We start from the raw sequence: 17051 nt of genomic DNA, 5'->3' as shown, positions 1-17051 counted from the left end.
GATTTGGAAATCCGCCTGTTAAGTTTTGTGGACTAGAAAACCCCGGATCTGTTGTCCAACTCCTTCCTCTCGGACGCCAATTTAATGGTTTCCAATGTAAAACATATTTGAAACATGAAATCCGTTGATCATTCGGTACAGATCGCTTGGATCTTGGATCGGAGGCTACCAAATGCTCCTTATAGTTGATAATACTTGTTTTAACTTCACACTGGGGATGTGAAATAATTTGGACGTGGTTGAAAAGAAAGAGATATTTGATAATAAGTGTGATTGATCGATCGGATAACTCGTTCCTGGACCCGAAGAGAATGTGTTGTGTATGAGTCATCCAACGATTATTAATCAGAATTTAGATGGAATCTATGATTTTTGGAAACATTTGCGTTTGACTTCTAAAATTTAGTCCAGTATTGATCAACCAACCAGACACAATTACGCAATCGAACTTAATTGAATACACATCTGCCGTGGTTTTATGTTTGAATTTGGATCTGTTCCGATCGTTTGACAAATATCTGACCCGATCAATAATGGAAATGATCTTCTTTTATTTAAGATCCACAGCATCTGAGATAAAAGGATTTAATATCAAACTCTCCCTCTGCCCCGTTTTATGTCAAACTTGCTGTAAAATTCAAAGGCTTTTGGTATTATAAAAATTAACATAATAATATTTCATATGTGTATGTTTTACAACAACGTTCAGATGCAACTATATATGTGGTTTACTGTATGGGCAGAGAAGGTATGGCCGGCAGGGGCTTGGCCTGCCATTCATTATATATATATATATATATATAAGTAAATTAAAAAAAAGTATCATATATATTGAAAAATAATATTATAGCTGTTGTAATGTGTATTATATAAAACATAAGAAAAAAAAATAAAAGCTGATTTCGTTGGCCGCATGCGAGCAGCCACTCGTTGGAGCTTTTAATATCGTCCACATGTTCGGCAACCATACCGTCGTTATCAAACGAGTCGGCAATCTAACCATCTCACCCTGCTGCGCATAAAATAAAAATAAATAAATAAAGGACAAGGCGTCTTTCAGAAGCCAATTTGTTTGACAAACTATAGATACGTCTTCGTTAATTTTTGTTTGTTTTTAATAGCATAACTCATTTTCTATTAATTTCTTCTTTAGTTAAATATTTGGGACGTTAACATTGACTATAGTTCTAATCATTCCGATGTTTGTAATTGTATTGCTTTATTTTTGTGACTGGTGACTCGAATCATTTAGAGTACCAACCATTTAATCAGGGCAGTTTATTTGACGTAGATGGATGATTGAGAGAGTTGTAAGAAAATGTAAGAACCGATAGATAAAAGTACCGTGACTTTCGTTTTATTGTTTTTATCTTAACTCTTCAGAATGATAAATCAAATGGTTTTGATTATATGGTTAGGTAGCTCTAAAAAACCAAAGTTATCATTCAACTTTCATACATACACACACGCATATTATATATTATATACACTCACTTGAGTGGACAATGATTTTGGCTAAACAAAGACACCTAACAATTTAACAAAAACTTCAATTTAAAGCTGGTAGATGGTTGAGTAAAAAGTGTGTAAGTTAATATTAGGTTATGAAAATCCTCACTCATTTCTCCTTGTTTTTCTTTTGACCATTTGTCATGTTGGATTGAACGGGTCGTTAGGTGTCTTTAAAAAACTAGAGAGCTATCATTCAATATATATATATATATATATATATATATATGTATATATATATATATAAAAAGAGAGAGAGAGAGAGAGAGAATGGTGACTATATTTATAGTAATAAAATCATCTAACCAAGGCCACCTATAAGTTAGTTGAAAGAAACATAAACAAATATATAAACCAATATTAGATGACAAAGTTAAGTGACTAAACGACTCTGCAAAGTCATAGCTCAATATACTTTTGATGTGATTAAAAGTTGACACCCGATATCTTTGAAGCAAACCAATTTATTTCGAATGGACCGATTTATTTTAAAAGTTGATATCAGATCGACTGAGAAATTAGATGGAATTTGATTTGGAAAATGATATACGGACTAGATCCGTATTAAAATCTAAATAAATATACAAGTGGATTCAGGTCGGATTTAGTTCTAAATAAATTTATATATCAAATGTTCATATGTTTTGAAACTGTTATATTAATTGTAACGTTATTTAAAAAGCGATTTGAAAGTTTGGATTCAATTTAAGTTGTGAATTAAGAAATCAGATTAAAGTAGAATTCAGATTGTGATTTAGATTTTGATATAATATTAAGATTTTTCTCTATCGGTAGTCTCAATGCAATTAAAATGAGGAAAGCAGTATGGTTGACGAATCGAATTTGTTGACATTTATAAGAAAATATATTAAATTTTTGTTCATACATAAAAAATGTTTCAAAAGGGTAATGGGGGGGCATACTCTTAATGAATATATTTTACATTTCATATTATATCATCATAGATATTATGTATTATGCAGGGACGAAACTTTTCTCTCGGACAATTTTCACATTTTCCAACCCCCAACTTTTTTATAGGCAGAAAAATGATTCGCAGCTTACCAAGAATCGGGGATAGACACACAACCCCAGGCGTTCTCCTTTTCAGCATTCGTCTTCGCCGCCTCAAATACTTCACTGGTTGCCATCATCCTCATCTTCGTCTTCTTCTCAATTCGCCTTTTCCTTCGAAGTAACAGTTTCTCCCGAAAACATATACTAGAATCCCCTTGAATTCGACAATCAACCATGGCCTCTCTGGCCACCAATTTCCTCCTTCACCCTTCTCCGACAGAGCCCAACAGGCTTCTCCCATCCTTCCTGAATGGCAGGATCCTTTCCTCTACTAGGCCAAGGAAGCTGTTGTCCAAGAAGTTCAATCACTCCAGGGTCGTCGCGTCCGCGGATTCCGACGGGGCGAAGCTGCTTGACAGACCGCCGTCGCCGACGCCGAGCTCGAACGATGCTATTCAGCAGTTCCTGGAACGAGATTACAAGTGGGGATTCGTCTCCAACGTCGATTCCTTCTCCCTCCCGAAGGGCCTCTCGGAGGACACCGTCCGCGCCATTTCAGCCCGAAAGAAGGAGCCCGAGTGGATGCTCGAATTCCGCCTCAACGCCTTCCACAAGTGGCTCAAGATGGCGGAACCGCTCTGGTCGGACAACCGCTATCCGCCCATCGATTACCAGGACATCTGCTACTACTCCGAGCCCAAGCAGATGCCGAAGAAGAAGAGCCTCGAGGAGGTCGATCCCGAGATACTGGAGACCTTCCGCCGCCTCGGCATCCCCCTGACGGAACAGAAGCGGCTGGCGAACGTCGCCGTCGACGCCGTCTTTGATAGCGTCTCCATCGCCACCACCCACCGGAAGACGCTTGAGGCCGCCGGTGTCATCTTCTGCTCCATCTCGGAAGCAATCCAGGAGTACCCCGATCTCGTGAGGCGGTACCTCGGCAGCGTCGTACCTCCCGGCGACAATTTCTTCGCTGCCCTCAATTCAGCCGTGTTCAGCGATGGCTCATTCTGTTATGTCCCCAAGGACACCGTCTCCCCTATGGATATCTCAACCTATTTCCGGATCAACGCCCTCGAAACTGGACAGTTCGAGCGGACTCTGCTCGTCGCCGATGAACGGAGCTACGTTGGTTATCTGGAAGGTTGCACGGCGCCCTCCTACGATCGAAACCAGCTCCATGCTGCAGTAGTGGAGCTCTACTGTGCAGAGGGTGCCGAGATCAAGTACTCCACGGTGCAAAACTGGTATGCTGGTGATAAGGAAGGAAGGGGTGGAATCTTCAATTTTGTAACAAAGAGGGGATTGTGCGCCGGAAACCGATCGAAGATCTCGTGGACGCAGGTGGAGACAGGTTCGGCTATTACCTGGAAATACCCGAGCGTCGTCCTTAGGGGGCACGACACAATTGGGGAGTTCTACTCGGTTGCACTTACGAACAACTGCCAGCAGGCGGACACAGGGACAAAGATGATACACGTGGGGAAGAACTCGAGGAGTAGAATCGTTTCGAAGGGGATTTCGGCAGGGCAGTCCAGGAATTGTTACAGAGGGCTTGTGCAAATGCAGCCTGGTGCCGATAATGCGAGGAATTTTTCTCAGTGTGATTCGTTGCTAATTGGCGACAATGCTGCCGCCAACACATACCCTTACATTCAGGTAAATTGATGAACTAGTCGTCTGTTTAATGGTTTTTCCGTTACTCGCGATTTCTAATTTTCGATGGGTATGCCGTGTTTTTGGTATGGATGTCGTATGTGGTACTTTTCCAGGATAATTTACTCCTACTTCGTTGTCTTTCAAGACAGAAATAGTTCCTTCTTCACTCATTCTGCTTCTAGTTTGGGTACTTGGTTAGTCATGGTTGGTGGCACTGAAATTGAAGTTGTAGGATGGAACTTGGAACCATTTAATGGATCGTAACTGTACAGGAATTGTCTGAGTGAATAGAAGTATTATTCTTGAATCGGCTTCTGTTTCTTTTGTCCACTTTGTTCTTAGACATGATGGTTTATTGTTGGGTAATCAGCTTAACATGTGCTCGTGTTTCATCCGGTCCCTTCTTCATCCTTGTCTCTCTATCTTAGTTTTTTGCTATCTGGGTATCTAGTAGGCACCATGACATTATCAACCTTATAAGAATCTTGCTTTGGCCCAACCACCTGATTTGCGTAACCTGCTTGAACGTGTTGCATAATTGGACATTGGCTACTTTCCAGGAAATGGCTTCACCTATATTTCTTTGCGCTAGGATGCTTGTTGAAGCATATGTGTTCGGGCCAAAGTTCCAAATTGACTACGTGGGAAAATTTGAAAATTCAGGCTCGTTTGGTAGAAAAATTCGAGAACAGTGCTAGATGGTGGAGACTAGATCCCAAAATTTACCACATACTTCATATGGCTGTTTGTGCATGCATGCATGTCCATGTATAGATGTATATATGTATGTTTCATAAAAATAGTCGTATTTTAATGAATGTTTCATGACGACCTTATGATATTTCTATGAAAGTTGTCTTCTGATTACTGTCATATCTGGAAGCTTGTTATTATACGTTGAAGGGGTTTTCAGTTATGTCATTACTAAGGAGGTAATACACTTTCCCTATTTTCATATTAGACAGAACGGTGTTGATCATTATGTCTTTTCGCCCTTGTAGCTTTCTGCTCCACTGTTCATCAGTGCTAATAGCAGCTTGATTTCTGAGCAGTTTTGCTTTATTGACCCTAATATATTGGCTAGTATGTTTTTTTATCGGATCACTGGGATTTAGATAGGGTAATGTTGTGAGGAATGTTGCACGCTCATGAGAGATAGGCCCACCTCTCATGACCTACCTTTCGTTGTTTGCCTTTTTATTTTATTTAAAGGTTACTGTTGTTTCTCTTACGCAACATCATCTTTTTAGAGTTCTCCTGAAATCAAATTTGATGTTTCCTAATTTGCTGTATTCAATGTTTCTAATAATAGATGCTTCTTAAGAAGGGACGTTCTTTAGTTTTATCTTTGGCAGGAAGGCATGTCTAGTTGTTGGCACAAGGGGTTCTTCACGTCTGATGGGTCCCATTACATGGTCACTTTTGTGGAGGCTCCTTGATAGAGCCTTAAGGCTGAGAAAAACCTAGTTATTTGTCAAATCATATCCAGCTGATCATCCTAAAGATCTCCTGCAGTGGCTGCTTAAATTGATTAATTGTTCCTACTGTTCTAATGAATGTTGGATAACCCTAACTTGCATATTGGAAAAATGGACTACAAGTTCCATAATTTCATGGACATTGTTTAGTTGAACATGAGCAACATTTTTCTTGAAGTCGGTTGAAATCTAAAGCTCACAATGCTGGTACCATCAGCTTAGGCTGTTTTTTTTTTAATAGAATCTCAGGTGTAGAATAGGATTATGAAGGAATTTGAAGTAACCGAGAGATGCAAAGATAACCCGAGAACAAGGAACATTTTGGCTTTTATTTTTTCCTATTGAACAACCAAGCATAGAAGTGTCTGTCTTGGTAATTAGGTAATTATATGTTGGAAAAGTAAATTCATTTAGTTTGTGAATCTCTTTTTCTAGCAAGACTAGTAAATTCATGACTTCATACATGACAACCTATATTCAATTTTTGTCAGTCGAAAAACACAGAAACTGGAGCATACTTACGTGCCTGAAATCATGGAAACCTTCACTGGTAAATAATAGATAAAAACAATTGGAAAGATATTGACTTTAGCTCATAGATGGACCATACTGGACATTAACCTTTGCACCCTTTTTTTACTTCTGATTTGTAACCACCACTGGAAGTATGTCATCTGTAAGAAGGACAGGAAAACCATTGTGATGGGCCTGTGGAGATTGAGTGGTATGGAATCCTGTGAAGCCCTTTTTACTGAAGCTTGCCCTAGGGGATATGAGGCTGAATTGCACCTGCTGAGTGGTTGGCTGCAATTGATAGAGAGAGTTGTCGGAATTTTTGGGATCTTATCAAATAATAAACGGTGGAAGCATAGACTCAGGGGTATGCTGGCAGGCAGAAGGTCGATTGGTCAGAGATGGAAGCACATTAGAGTGCTCAGCCACTGTTTACAGGTGCTTTGTCAACTGCTTAGGGTAGAGGCTGTTGAGCAGATGCGTAGATATGGGGAAAGGGATGAGAAGGATGATGGTGATTAATTCTGTCTAGATCCTACAGCTGCTGCTGTGCTTGACGTCTTTTGCTTTTCTAAGTTGGGGGCAGCTTCTCTTGTCGTAGCTGGTTCTTTTGATTATGGTTTTGAGGCAGCTGGGTTATGCGTGCCTGGTTTTTATTTCCTTTTCTGGCTGATGCTCAATATTTTGTAGATATTTTTTTCTTCCTGTACGTATCATAATTTTTTGCAATAAAGGGAAGGGAGCCTATCTCCCAGCAGCCAATTTATTGGCACCACTGGAAGTATGTCAGATTCTTAAAGCTCCAAAAAAACGTAACGTGGGTGCAATAGATCTAACTATGTTTCTCCTATTAAATATTGGAGAGATTGAGGCTGTCACAGTCACATGATAAGTTTCAAGCTTTACATTAGCTATTATAACCACTCAGTTGGGGATGACGATTACATCATGGCAGTGCTTTTGAATTGAAATAAGTGAACTTAATAACAAGATATCTGATGGCCTCAGTACACAGAGTAAAAGACTACAGGCCTTGCAAAAGCTGTTCTATAGGGGCCTTCCTGCAGCGTTTGACATAAGAAAGCATGATGATTGCTTGATCTATGATCCTAGATATTCTTTGACCATCATGTGGGAAATTTTCAAGAACAAAAGATGAAGCCATCCTGATGCATGACCAAGCATATCACTTTGTTGAGAAGTTCAGAAACTAATCCAACATGTAGGACACCTTATCTCTCTTTACATGTGGGGATTTTCTTTTCATGTTGGTAGGAGGCAATGGCATGCGTGACACAAATTCCTTTTGTGTGTGTGTGTGTGTGTGCGCGCGCGTGCATGCTTGTGCATGTCTGCAGTCAGATCTTCAACCGTTTTTTCTTTTCAATTGATTTGTTTAGAATTCATTACTTTGCTAATTGCTGAACAGTAGTTGAGTGGTGCTAATGATTTCTGATTTTGCATGAATCCTGAGCTCAAGGCGTTGATAATGAGCTTTCAGTGAGCGTGATAGCTTTACTAGATACTAATTACTGGCATGGTTACTGTTGCAGGTGAAGAATCCCTCAGCTCGTGTTGAGCATGAGGCTAGCACTTCTAAAATTGGTGAAGATCAGTTATTCTATTTTCAACAAAGGGGCATTGACAACGAAAAGGCTGTTGCTGCCATAATTGGTGGGTTCTGCAAGGATGTCTTTAATGAGCTTCCGCTTGAGTTTGCAGCTGAGGTGAACCAACTCATGAGTTTGAAACTAGAAGGGACTGTTGGGTAGGCCTAACAGCCATAGGATGAGCACCATTTTGTGTATTTTTCCGTATCACGTAGCCACTTTATGTGGTCAAGATGTAAATGATGTACCCATATCTGTGGGGACTTGGAAGTAGCTTGCTTGGAATGGTGGTGGTAATGTAACGCAGTCCTGATCGCTCTGTACACGCATGTAACATAAGTAGCTTATTTTGAAGTGTTTGTAAGGCTGCAAATCAACTTGGTGATTATCTGCCTTGACGCTTATTATGGTAGCTGAGAAATCATTTTCTTTTCCCCTTCCCTTCAGTGGGGGATGTTTTTGGGTGGTGGGAGGAGGTTTATGATGAGATTATCAAGCAAAACTGGTTTCTGTCAAGGTATAATTCTGCGTAGAGATGCAATTTTTGACATTGAGTTCTTGTCTTTTTTAAGTTTGTCCATCGCAGAGCGAAGGCTCGCTTCCACCTACTTTAGAGGTGCGACCTATGTCACCAGGGTGCGGCAACCCTGGTGACGCACCCGCGTCGACGCGATGCGGGTGCTGGTGCGGGTGCGACCCAGATTCACACCTTATTGATTTTCAGTTTTTTTTTTAGTTTTTTTATCAAATTTGATACTATTAATATATTATATTAATAAAATAATAATAATAATAATAAATACTCTCGTCGCACCGTTGCACCGTAATTTTTTGAGATGTATCGCACCCACACCCCGCGTTCTGGTGACATAGGGTGCGACGCGACAGGAAGAAGTGGATGATCTTTACAATTGGCATCATGGCATGTGTTGTGGTGTGGCATATGCCATGCGTTGTGATCCTCCACTGAGTCTATTAGGACATGGTCGAGTCAGAAGTTACCATTTGTCGATCAAACACGCCTTAGTGCTATGTTTGTCAACCTCGGATTTCATACTGATGATGTGATATTCTAGGTGATTTTAGATAACTGAAGATTTCAAATCTGACAATCTGATGTCCGAAAACCCCCTCCAGACGGACTTGAGATCAGAGGGTTTTGCTACTTAACATGAACCTGCAATTCATCTGCAGTTTTTTTCTAAACTGAAATTCAGGAAGACTGCAGAATCTGGGTCCGACAAAGTCTCAGTCTCAGTTCATTTATTTCCCCTCAGAGATCTCAAATTCAGGATGGCTGTTCAAACAGCGGATTTAGCTTCTCCCATGGCATTGGATCTCAGATCCACACTGCTTGTTAAAAAGTGTGGGCAGACTTCAAATTCGTGGAGCGAAATTCATCGTGATCTTTCCGCAGTAAACAAATGCGACCTAACGGTTAATAACCAAAAGAGCCACGCTACTTGACAGCTGCTCACAGATACAAACGCCACTCCGAAGTCCGACCTGGAGAAGCAACATGATGGAGCTTGAAAGGACTTCATCTCCAAGTTCTGCACCATTTTAAGACATCATTTTAAATGTCACGGGTTGATTTTTTCAGGCCTATTTGGTTTGCATGGCGCCGAAAGTTTCCCAAGGTCTTCAACTTTACACCATTAACGTCCCCTTCTTACCACCTTAGATAGTTATTTATTTGTACTATCCGCTAATTTAAAGTGCCGCGCTGTTGATCGGCGTGGATACGCTTGGAGACAAAGATTCAGACACTAACTGATCCATTCGTTATTTTACTAGTTCGTATTATTTTTCTTGGTCTAATAATGATGTTTCTTTAAAAAATATTGAAAAATTATTCGTTCATTTTTTTAGCATAAGGTATCTGGGATTTTGTATCCTTGTGTTTTCACATAAAAGAAAATAGTTCGAATTTTGGGCCAGCCGCCGAGCAGTTGCCCACACGAACTCATATAAGTTGGTTTACTGCATATTTGTGTTTCACGAAATTTTTACTATGTATTTGAAGGGTTAAGATGTTTTAGATTTATATTTGTGTTAATTACTACATATTAGTGGCCTTCAGTATAAAAAATCCATGCCTCCGCTACTGTTCATCTCCTGTTGGCTTTGTTCAAACGATCTACGATAGATGGTGGAGCCGATCTGATGAGGGAGGTATCGTCCGGCCAAAGGCTCTGATCAAGTGGCCTCAACTTCTCACCATTTGTATTGTTAACCATTCTGCTCTCACGAACTGTGGCCCTTCTCTCTATCATCGGCTCTTTCTCTCAGTTAAGGTTTGAAGAAGATAGAAACGGAAGAGGTAGAGCAGTAACTCACAGGATAAGAGTCCGAAAAGTAAGGAGAGGGGGAGAGAAAGAAGGGAACAAATTTGGAGTTCTTTTCTTCAGTAGTTTAAATGCTTCTTAAGTAAATCTATCAAAAACTTACAAAATTCTACATGTATTTGTTTTAAATGACAAGATTTCTTGAATCTTCCTAAAATCTGTTTGCATGAAATTTTTTCGAGTTCTGCCGGTGGCTCAATGGCTCGTACGTCTCATAATTGACAGCCAATGTTGAGATAGTTGTTCGATTTGTTCTTTGCCATGTTCCATCAAAGCGAAAAAGAATGTTCTCTTTGAAATTTTTCTTGATTGAGAAGGAACCACAACATACTCCACAAGCAACTTGCTTATTGTCTGCTTTTGGAAAACCTCCACTCCTGTATCTCTGCCATATGCAGGAAGAGTGCTTTTATTGCAAAAATTTTATCCTCATAAAAATTGAATCACGAACTTCTAGGGCTCGTTTAATGGGCGGGAAAAATACTGTAGCCCAAGAAAAAAATTTCAAATTTGTAAAAGTTTTTCGTTTCATCAGACGCACAGATATTTTTGAGACTCAGGCTGGAAACGGAAATTTATTTCCGGAAAGGCACGCTCGCGTCTTCCTCCCAACTTTTAGTTTTCGTGCATCGTCCTGCTGCTGCTGCGTTTTCCTCCTTCCCCCATTCCCTGTCCCCTCTCCGTCACAGAGACCGTCTCTCCTCCGCTTGACGGCCGTGGTCCTCCAGCCGCCCGCCGGTGAGCCCTCTGCCGCTCTTATCTCTCACTCTCTCTTTCTCTCACTCTCTCTCAATCCCGCTCTTAAAATCACACAGTCTCATTCTCTCTCTTCTGCAGCTCCACCTGTGGCTCTCTCTCTCCCACACGCACCCACAGATACCCAAGCCCTACCGACGTCGCCCGCTTGCAGCCCTAAGGTGAGCCCTATGCTTCTCTCTCTCGCTCTCTCACATGCACGTTCTCTCGATAACCCATCTCTCTTTACTCTCTCTTCTACAGCTTCACCTGTTGTCATCAATTGCAGGCCTTCAGGCACCACCTTCAACAGGAAATTTGGTTTTATCCCTCTTGGCTGCTCCTTTACTCAGGTATGCCTCTCACGATTCCCCTTTTTTTCACTTCTATTATTCTCTCTTTGCTTCTATTCAGGTATGAAACCGAACATTCAAAAGTAGTATCTCTGGTTTATATTTTTGTCCTCTCTCTCTCTCTCTATATGTATATATCTGTTCAAGCGGTATATATCTATTCTGCAATGGCTGCTGCAAACGTTCGGCAGACTCTCTCTCTCTCTAGCTGCAGATTTTTTTTTGGCTTAAAATGTTGATATGTTGTTGAATTGGTGTGGTGTTTTAATATTAGGGTCTGATTTGTTTAACTGCAGAATGTTAAATTATGTGTATTTCATATTAAGATATTATCTGTTGAATTTCTGAAGGATGAATTTGTTTCTGCTTCAAATTAGGACCTGGTTTGTTGTCTTTTTACCAAAATCTTTTCTCTCTTTCTCTGTATTTTAAGTGTTGAACAGCTCTTAAATTGGAAGACTTGGCCATGTTGGTTTAGCTAGAACAGACACAATTGTATGAGAAAAATGGTATCCGTATTTGCCCACTGGTGGAGAAGATAATACATGCCGTATATGACCTGCTAGTTTCTGTTCAGTGGCTATTTTTAGCATAAACAAGTAACGATGTGGCCAAGGCCTCTGCTTATTCACCTGCAGACGAGATACATGGCCATAATGGCAAATCATTTGTAAGCAGTGGATAAATAATGAGAATGGTCATGCAACTCCTAATAAGCTGGTTGAAAAATACGTCCAGTTTTCCCTTGTTCTGCAGATCAGCCTTAACAAGCATTTCCTGATTACAAGAAGTTTGATTGAAGATAAATCTTTGAACAAATACATTGGCTGGCATGCTATTTCTGCTGTATATTCTGGATCAGTCTCCTTGTCTGAGCTCTCTGTATTTGCTAAATGATGATTATCATTAAAGATAGATCTTCAATCTACTAAATGATGATTATCAAATAAAATGAAGTAGGTGTTCGAAGTGAAAGCAGATTAGCAGAAAGCAAATTTGGAAACAATCTAAATTTCAGTCTCGTTTCATTCCAAATTTGTAAGTAAACTTTTGTCATTTTAGCTTGGTTGGAGCATTTCGAAGAAGTGTACTTAGTTTAGAAATTTTTTCCATTTTGATTATTTGTTTTAGTGCTAAGAATACTGCTGTTTCTATTGAGAAAAACATGGCTGTTTCTCTATTTTTGACATGTCCAATTTCATTTGCTAATAAATTGTGAAGTTATTCATCCAGTCTTCAATGTGTGCTTACATATCACACAGTAATGCCATCCCAATGTTGGTTGCAGACTGTAAACCATGTTGACATCACTTTGAATGTAAATATGATCATGCAAGAATATGAAAAATGGTACAATAATTACGAGTACTGGGTTTAATCCCCACTTCATTCCTCACCCAATTATTTGGCCATATTATGCTCTTTTTTTGTTTTATTTTGGGGTTTGCAATTACTTATTTTCTTTTCTTTTGTATTGTAGTAGCTATGGAAGGTTCAAGCAACTCAATGAATGATACTCATATGGACTGATGCTCAACTAGAATATCTTATAAATCTTCAAAGGAGGGCAAAAATGAAAACACTATGAAGAGTTACATGAAGTGTATGGCCAGTCAACTACCATAGGTCGTGACAGTTATAATTGTACTTCGTACATGATGACTGAAGACTATGAGCCCTATAACCCATAAGCCTGATTTCGGGATAAATGTTGATGAAAATGTATCTTTCACACAAATGTTGAACAGTAATTCTCCTATATCATCACCGACACACATTCAACAAGATTCAGGTCCTACTACATCAGAAAGTAGGACCATGAATTCATCAAAGAAAAGAGCAAGATCAAGTACGAATGACGAGGAGTATCGAACACTATTGCATGACATAGCCGATAGTTTTCGAACAATGATAAACACATCTACAACACAAACAAGGAACAAATGTGCAGTTATATTGCGTGAAATGCTCAACTTGGGAGAGATTGATAAGAACATGCACTTAAGAGCCCTGATGCTAATGGAGCAAGGAAAAAAGCCACACATCTTCCTCAACCTTCAGCCTGATAAACGGGTGCCTTGGTTGCTGTTTAATCTCAATCATCAATAGTAAGTAGTACATGTTCTCCTACATCTTTATAATTCAATGTTGTGTTTGTTCTAACTTCTATGCAATTGAAAAGATGTTATTGAAATTGCTTTATATTTCATACATATATGTTTGTTTTATGGCTGTTAATTCCTTTCACCTTTGCATATTAGAATGTTTTATTCGTAGATGGTATGATTAGACATGATGAAAGTTACTTTTTGTCTATGTTACCCAGTTCTATGCTACCCAGTGCAACAGTCATGTCGTCAGATGAAGAAAGAGAACATGCTATGGTGAAAGTGATGTTTGCCTTGGTCATCATATTTTTTGGGTTCCTTAATCGGCGTAGGCGAATTGTTCACCCTTATAGAAATGTTGGTAGTCAATTTATTGAAAATATCATCAACGGCCATCCAAAGAATTGTTTGGACTTACTGCGCATGGATCGCAGCTCGTTTATTACACTATGTAATATCTTGAAAGAGAAAAATTTAGTAGAAGATGCTCGGGAAATCAGCATTAAAGAACAAGTTGCTATCTTTCTACTTACTGTTGGCCATAATGAGCGCAATCGTGCATGCCGAAACACGTTTCAACACTCAAGTCAAACAATTAGCAAGTACATCAACCTCATTCTACGAGCACTATGTCAATTGGGTAAGGAATACATCAGCCGACCGAACGATGACACTCCATCCAAAATCCGCTTCAATCCTCGTTTCTATCCATATTTTAAGGTAAGCTAATTCATGATCACATATTATATTGTACAAATGCAGTGCAACTAATATTTTTCACTGTACGTAGGATTGTTTAGGAGCTATAGATGGCATTCACATACCAGTCTGGGTACGTACATCAGAAGAATCGAGGTTTCGTAATAGAAATGGAACTCTTTCACAAAATGTCTTTGCTGTAGTTGGATTCGACATGCGATTCCACTATGTTTTGGCGGGTTGGGAAGGCAACGCAACAAATTCAAGAGTATTATACAGTGCACTAGACACTGAGATCGATCCTTTTGTCATACCTACAGGTTAGGTTGTCAATACTCTTTCATAAACAATTAATAGATTGTTGTGTAGGTGTTAGCTTACTATTTATTTAATGTCGAACTCATAATAACTGTACTGTGTAGGGAAATACTATCTTGGTGATGGAGAATATCCAAACATACATGGTTTACTAACTCCATATCGAGGTCATCGATACCATCTCTCTGAATTTAATGCATCGGGGGCACGACGTGTTACATCTGCAGAGGAACTGTTTAATCATCGTCATTCATCATTAAGAACAACTGTTGAACGAGCTTTTGGTTTATTAAAAGGACGATTCCCTATACTAAAAGCACAAGTGTCATTTCCTTATCGTAAACAAGTTGGGATTGTGTTAGCCACGTGTGTTCTACACAATTTCATTATAGATCATAATCCTCATGCAGAACAGTTTGATGTTGACGAAGGTGCATCTGACGATGCAAATGAGAGTACATCGTTTGTAACCGAACTTGAAAGTGCGACACAAAGTATTCATCGAGGATCCAATAATGACCTGCGCACTTCAATAACATCTCAAATGTTCATGGATTTTCAAACTCGTAGGTGCGTAGTAACTTATCACACGCAGAAACTATTGTGTTGATGAATATTATTCATATGTTTGTTTTGTTTATGTTTTACTGTTGTTAGTTATTGTATTTGAATATAAGCTCTTCACGCTTTAATGTTTGTTAAAATGTGATGTTTATGATTATGTTCATAGGTAATCGAAGATGAAGCCCCGACATAAGTATTATGTCGTGTTCGAGGGTCGTTCACCTACATGAAGAAATACGATCACCAAATTTTTGATGACATGTGTCAACACACTTGAAGAAAATGAAGATTCTTTGAAGGTTGACATTCATTTACATGTTTCAAATCGATTCATGTGGTGGTCATTGTGATTTTGTTGAGCTTGTTTCCGTTATGGTGGATGTGTACATGACGCACTATATGTATATGCTTCTATGCATACTCTACCTTCACACTTGGCTATGTATTTAACGGTGATGCTTTTGTCAACACTTATGTAAATTATCTATCACTGATGAGAATATGTATGTGATTTATCTAGTATTGTCTACTTCCTAGTGAAATTCTCATATATTATCAATTGATGATGCCTAATTCCGAGTGTAAGGAGGGTATGTATAAAGTCTTCCAGAGGAAGAGAGGCTATGCCTATGCAGCTCTTTGATCAGACGCAGGAAGATGGTGTGAAAGTGGAGCCTGTTCTTGTAATTGGCTTGCTCAAGCCTTCTGCCTTGCTCTGTGCTAGTAGTATTAAAGTGTCTGTGTAATGGTTATTTTTTTTATTAAGAAATGTTATTTTGACAATTGATGTTATATTATTTATTAAGATTATAGTTGTTAAATAACTGGCAGTTGATCTTCACGTTCATTGCATCGCTGGTCGTGGTTTGATTCATATGCAATTTTCAAACCAGAGATCAAGAAATGTAAACTGCGTATTATCATTTATCAAATTTGGTAGATGGTTTATTATTTATCCGTGTGTTTATGCTAATGTTTGTGGTCGTCGGCTGCCTAAGATGCCTTGTATGCAGAAACATGACAACCACTAAAATCTTTTTGATGACAAATATGCCATGATTTGCTCCTGAATAGCAGATGCAACAGATGATCGATCATTTGGTTGTATGCTTCTGGTTTTTGAAAGGCATCATATTGCTGCTGAGTTATGGAAATGGCGTCTACGCTTTTGCTTGTCTGATCCTCGTATGTGGTTTATGTGTTAGATCAATCATCCTCTTCTAGTCATGCTTCTTCCATTTATTTCACTAGTCTGCATAAACGTGGCCTGCTACTTGCATGAAACAAAACTACTTTCAGGTCGTTTCCAGTAGAGATGCTACTTGCATTTGTTCCGATGTTCATTGGCAGTGATTCCAGGGCCAATTTTCCATATATAAGAGAGATAGAGGGAGGCCAGACTAGTGATTTAAGAAACTATATCTAAAGATTATGTAAATATGAAAATATGTTTCTTTATTATCAAACTAAGAAATAATTTTTTGAAAATTTATTTTTCAATTATCACAAACACATCAAAATGAGAATGGAATCTAAAGATTTTCTCATTCTTTTATTTGAGGAAAGTTATTTCCATAAGGTCGACCTTATGTGATGCACCGGAAATCCACTGTTCAACGAGGAAAAAAAAAATTAAAAAAAATTTCCTCCCCAGGACCCATCAAGCAAGAGAAGGAAAAACTGAAAAAGTGACCGTTAAAGTCATTTTCAGAAATATATTAGACCGTTAAAGCCATTTTCAGAAATATATTTCGGGAATTTTTTTTTCGCCTCAAAGCTGAAAATTTTTTTCCAATTTTTTTTTTTTTTATCGTTACCTGGCTCGCCTTCTTCCTCCCTCGCTCGTTCTTCCTCCGCCTCCTTTCTTCCTCCCTCTTTCTCTTCTTCCTCCCTCGACTCCTATCTGTCGATGGGAATGAGGATTGATATGCTGGAGGACGAATCGAGCAGAGTAGGAGCGGAAGAAATCGGTTCAGGCTTGATTCAGGCTATCGCCGGACAGATCCCTGAAACTGTCCTACATTCCGGCGATTGGTCGGAGCTAGGAAGGGGCTTTCACTATCAGGAGATCCGCATAGCCCTCACGAACATGTCCTCCAATTTTGAGAAGAATCGGTGAAGGATCGGACAAGATTTGATC

At 39.2% G+C, this 17051-nt stretch overlaps 2 protein-coding genes across 8 annotated transcripts; both read left to right on the top strand.

Moving 5' to 3' along the window:
* Window positions 1-2562: 2562 nt before the first annotated feature.
* Window positions 2563-8240, top strand: LOC116262851 (uncharacterized). Its single transcript, XM_031642377.2, has 2 exons — window positions 2563-4185; window positions 7730-8240. The coding sequence occupies exons 1-2, from the start codon at window positions 2761-2763 to the stop codon at window positions 7946-7948; spliced, it is 1644 nt and encodes a 547-aa protein (XP_031498237.1). The 5' UTR covers window positions 2563-2760; the 3' UTR covers window positions 7949-8240.
* A 1708-nt stretch (window positions 8241-9948) lies between these two features.
* LOC116246345 (uncharacterized) lies at window positions 9949-15430 on the top strand. Of its 7 annotated transcripts, none has more exons than XM_031618181.2 (9): window positions 9949-10872; window positions 10972-11051; window positions 11159-11222; window positions 12183-12260; window positions 12703-13330; window positions 13549-14050; window positions 14121-14349; window positions 14452-14917; window positions 15078-15430. In XM_031618181.2, exons 5-9 carry the CDS (start codon window positions 12894-12896, stop codon window positions 15079-15081), a joined length of 1638 nt encoding a protein of 545 aa, XP_031474041.1. In that variant the 5' UTR covers window positions 9949-10872; window positions 10972-11051; window positions 11159-11222; window positions 12183-12260; window positions 12703-12893; the 3' UTR covers window positions 15082-15430. The 7 variants fall into 7 exon arrangements, with proteins under 7 accessions (XP_031474041.1, XP_031474040.1, XP_031474039.1 ...); XM_031618180.2 differs by having other exon boundaries at window positions 11134-11222; window positions 12706-13330; XM_031618179.2 differs by having other exon boundaries at window positions 11134-11222.
* The last annotated feature ends 1621 nt before the right edge of the window (window positions 15431-17051 follow it).

Source organism: Nymphaea colorata, chromosome 1, assembly GCF_008831285.2.
Source record: "Nymphaea colorata isolate Beijing-Zhang1983 chromosome 1, ASM883128v2, whole genome shotgun sequence".
Classification (NCBI taxonomy): Eukaryota; Viridiplantae; Streptophyta; class Magnoliopsida; order Nymphaeales; family Nymphaeaceae; genus Nymphaea; species Nymphaea colorata.
This window is presented reverse-complemented; position numbering and strand designations above follow the sequence as displayed.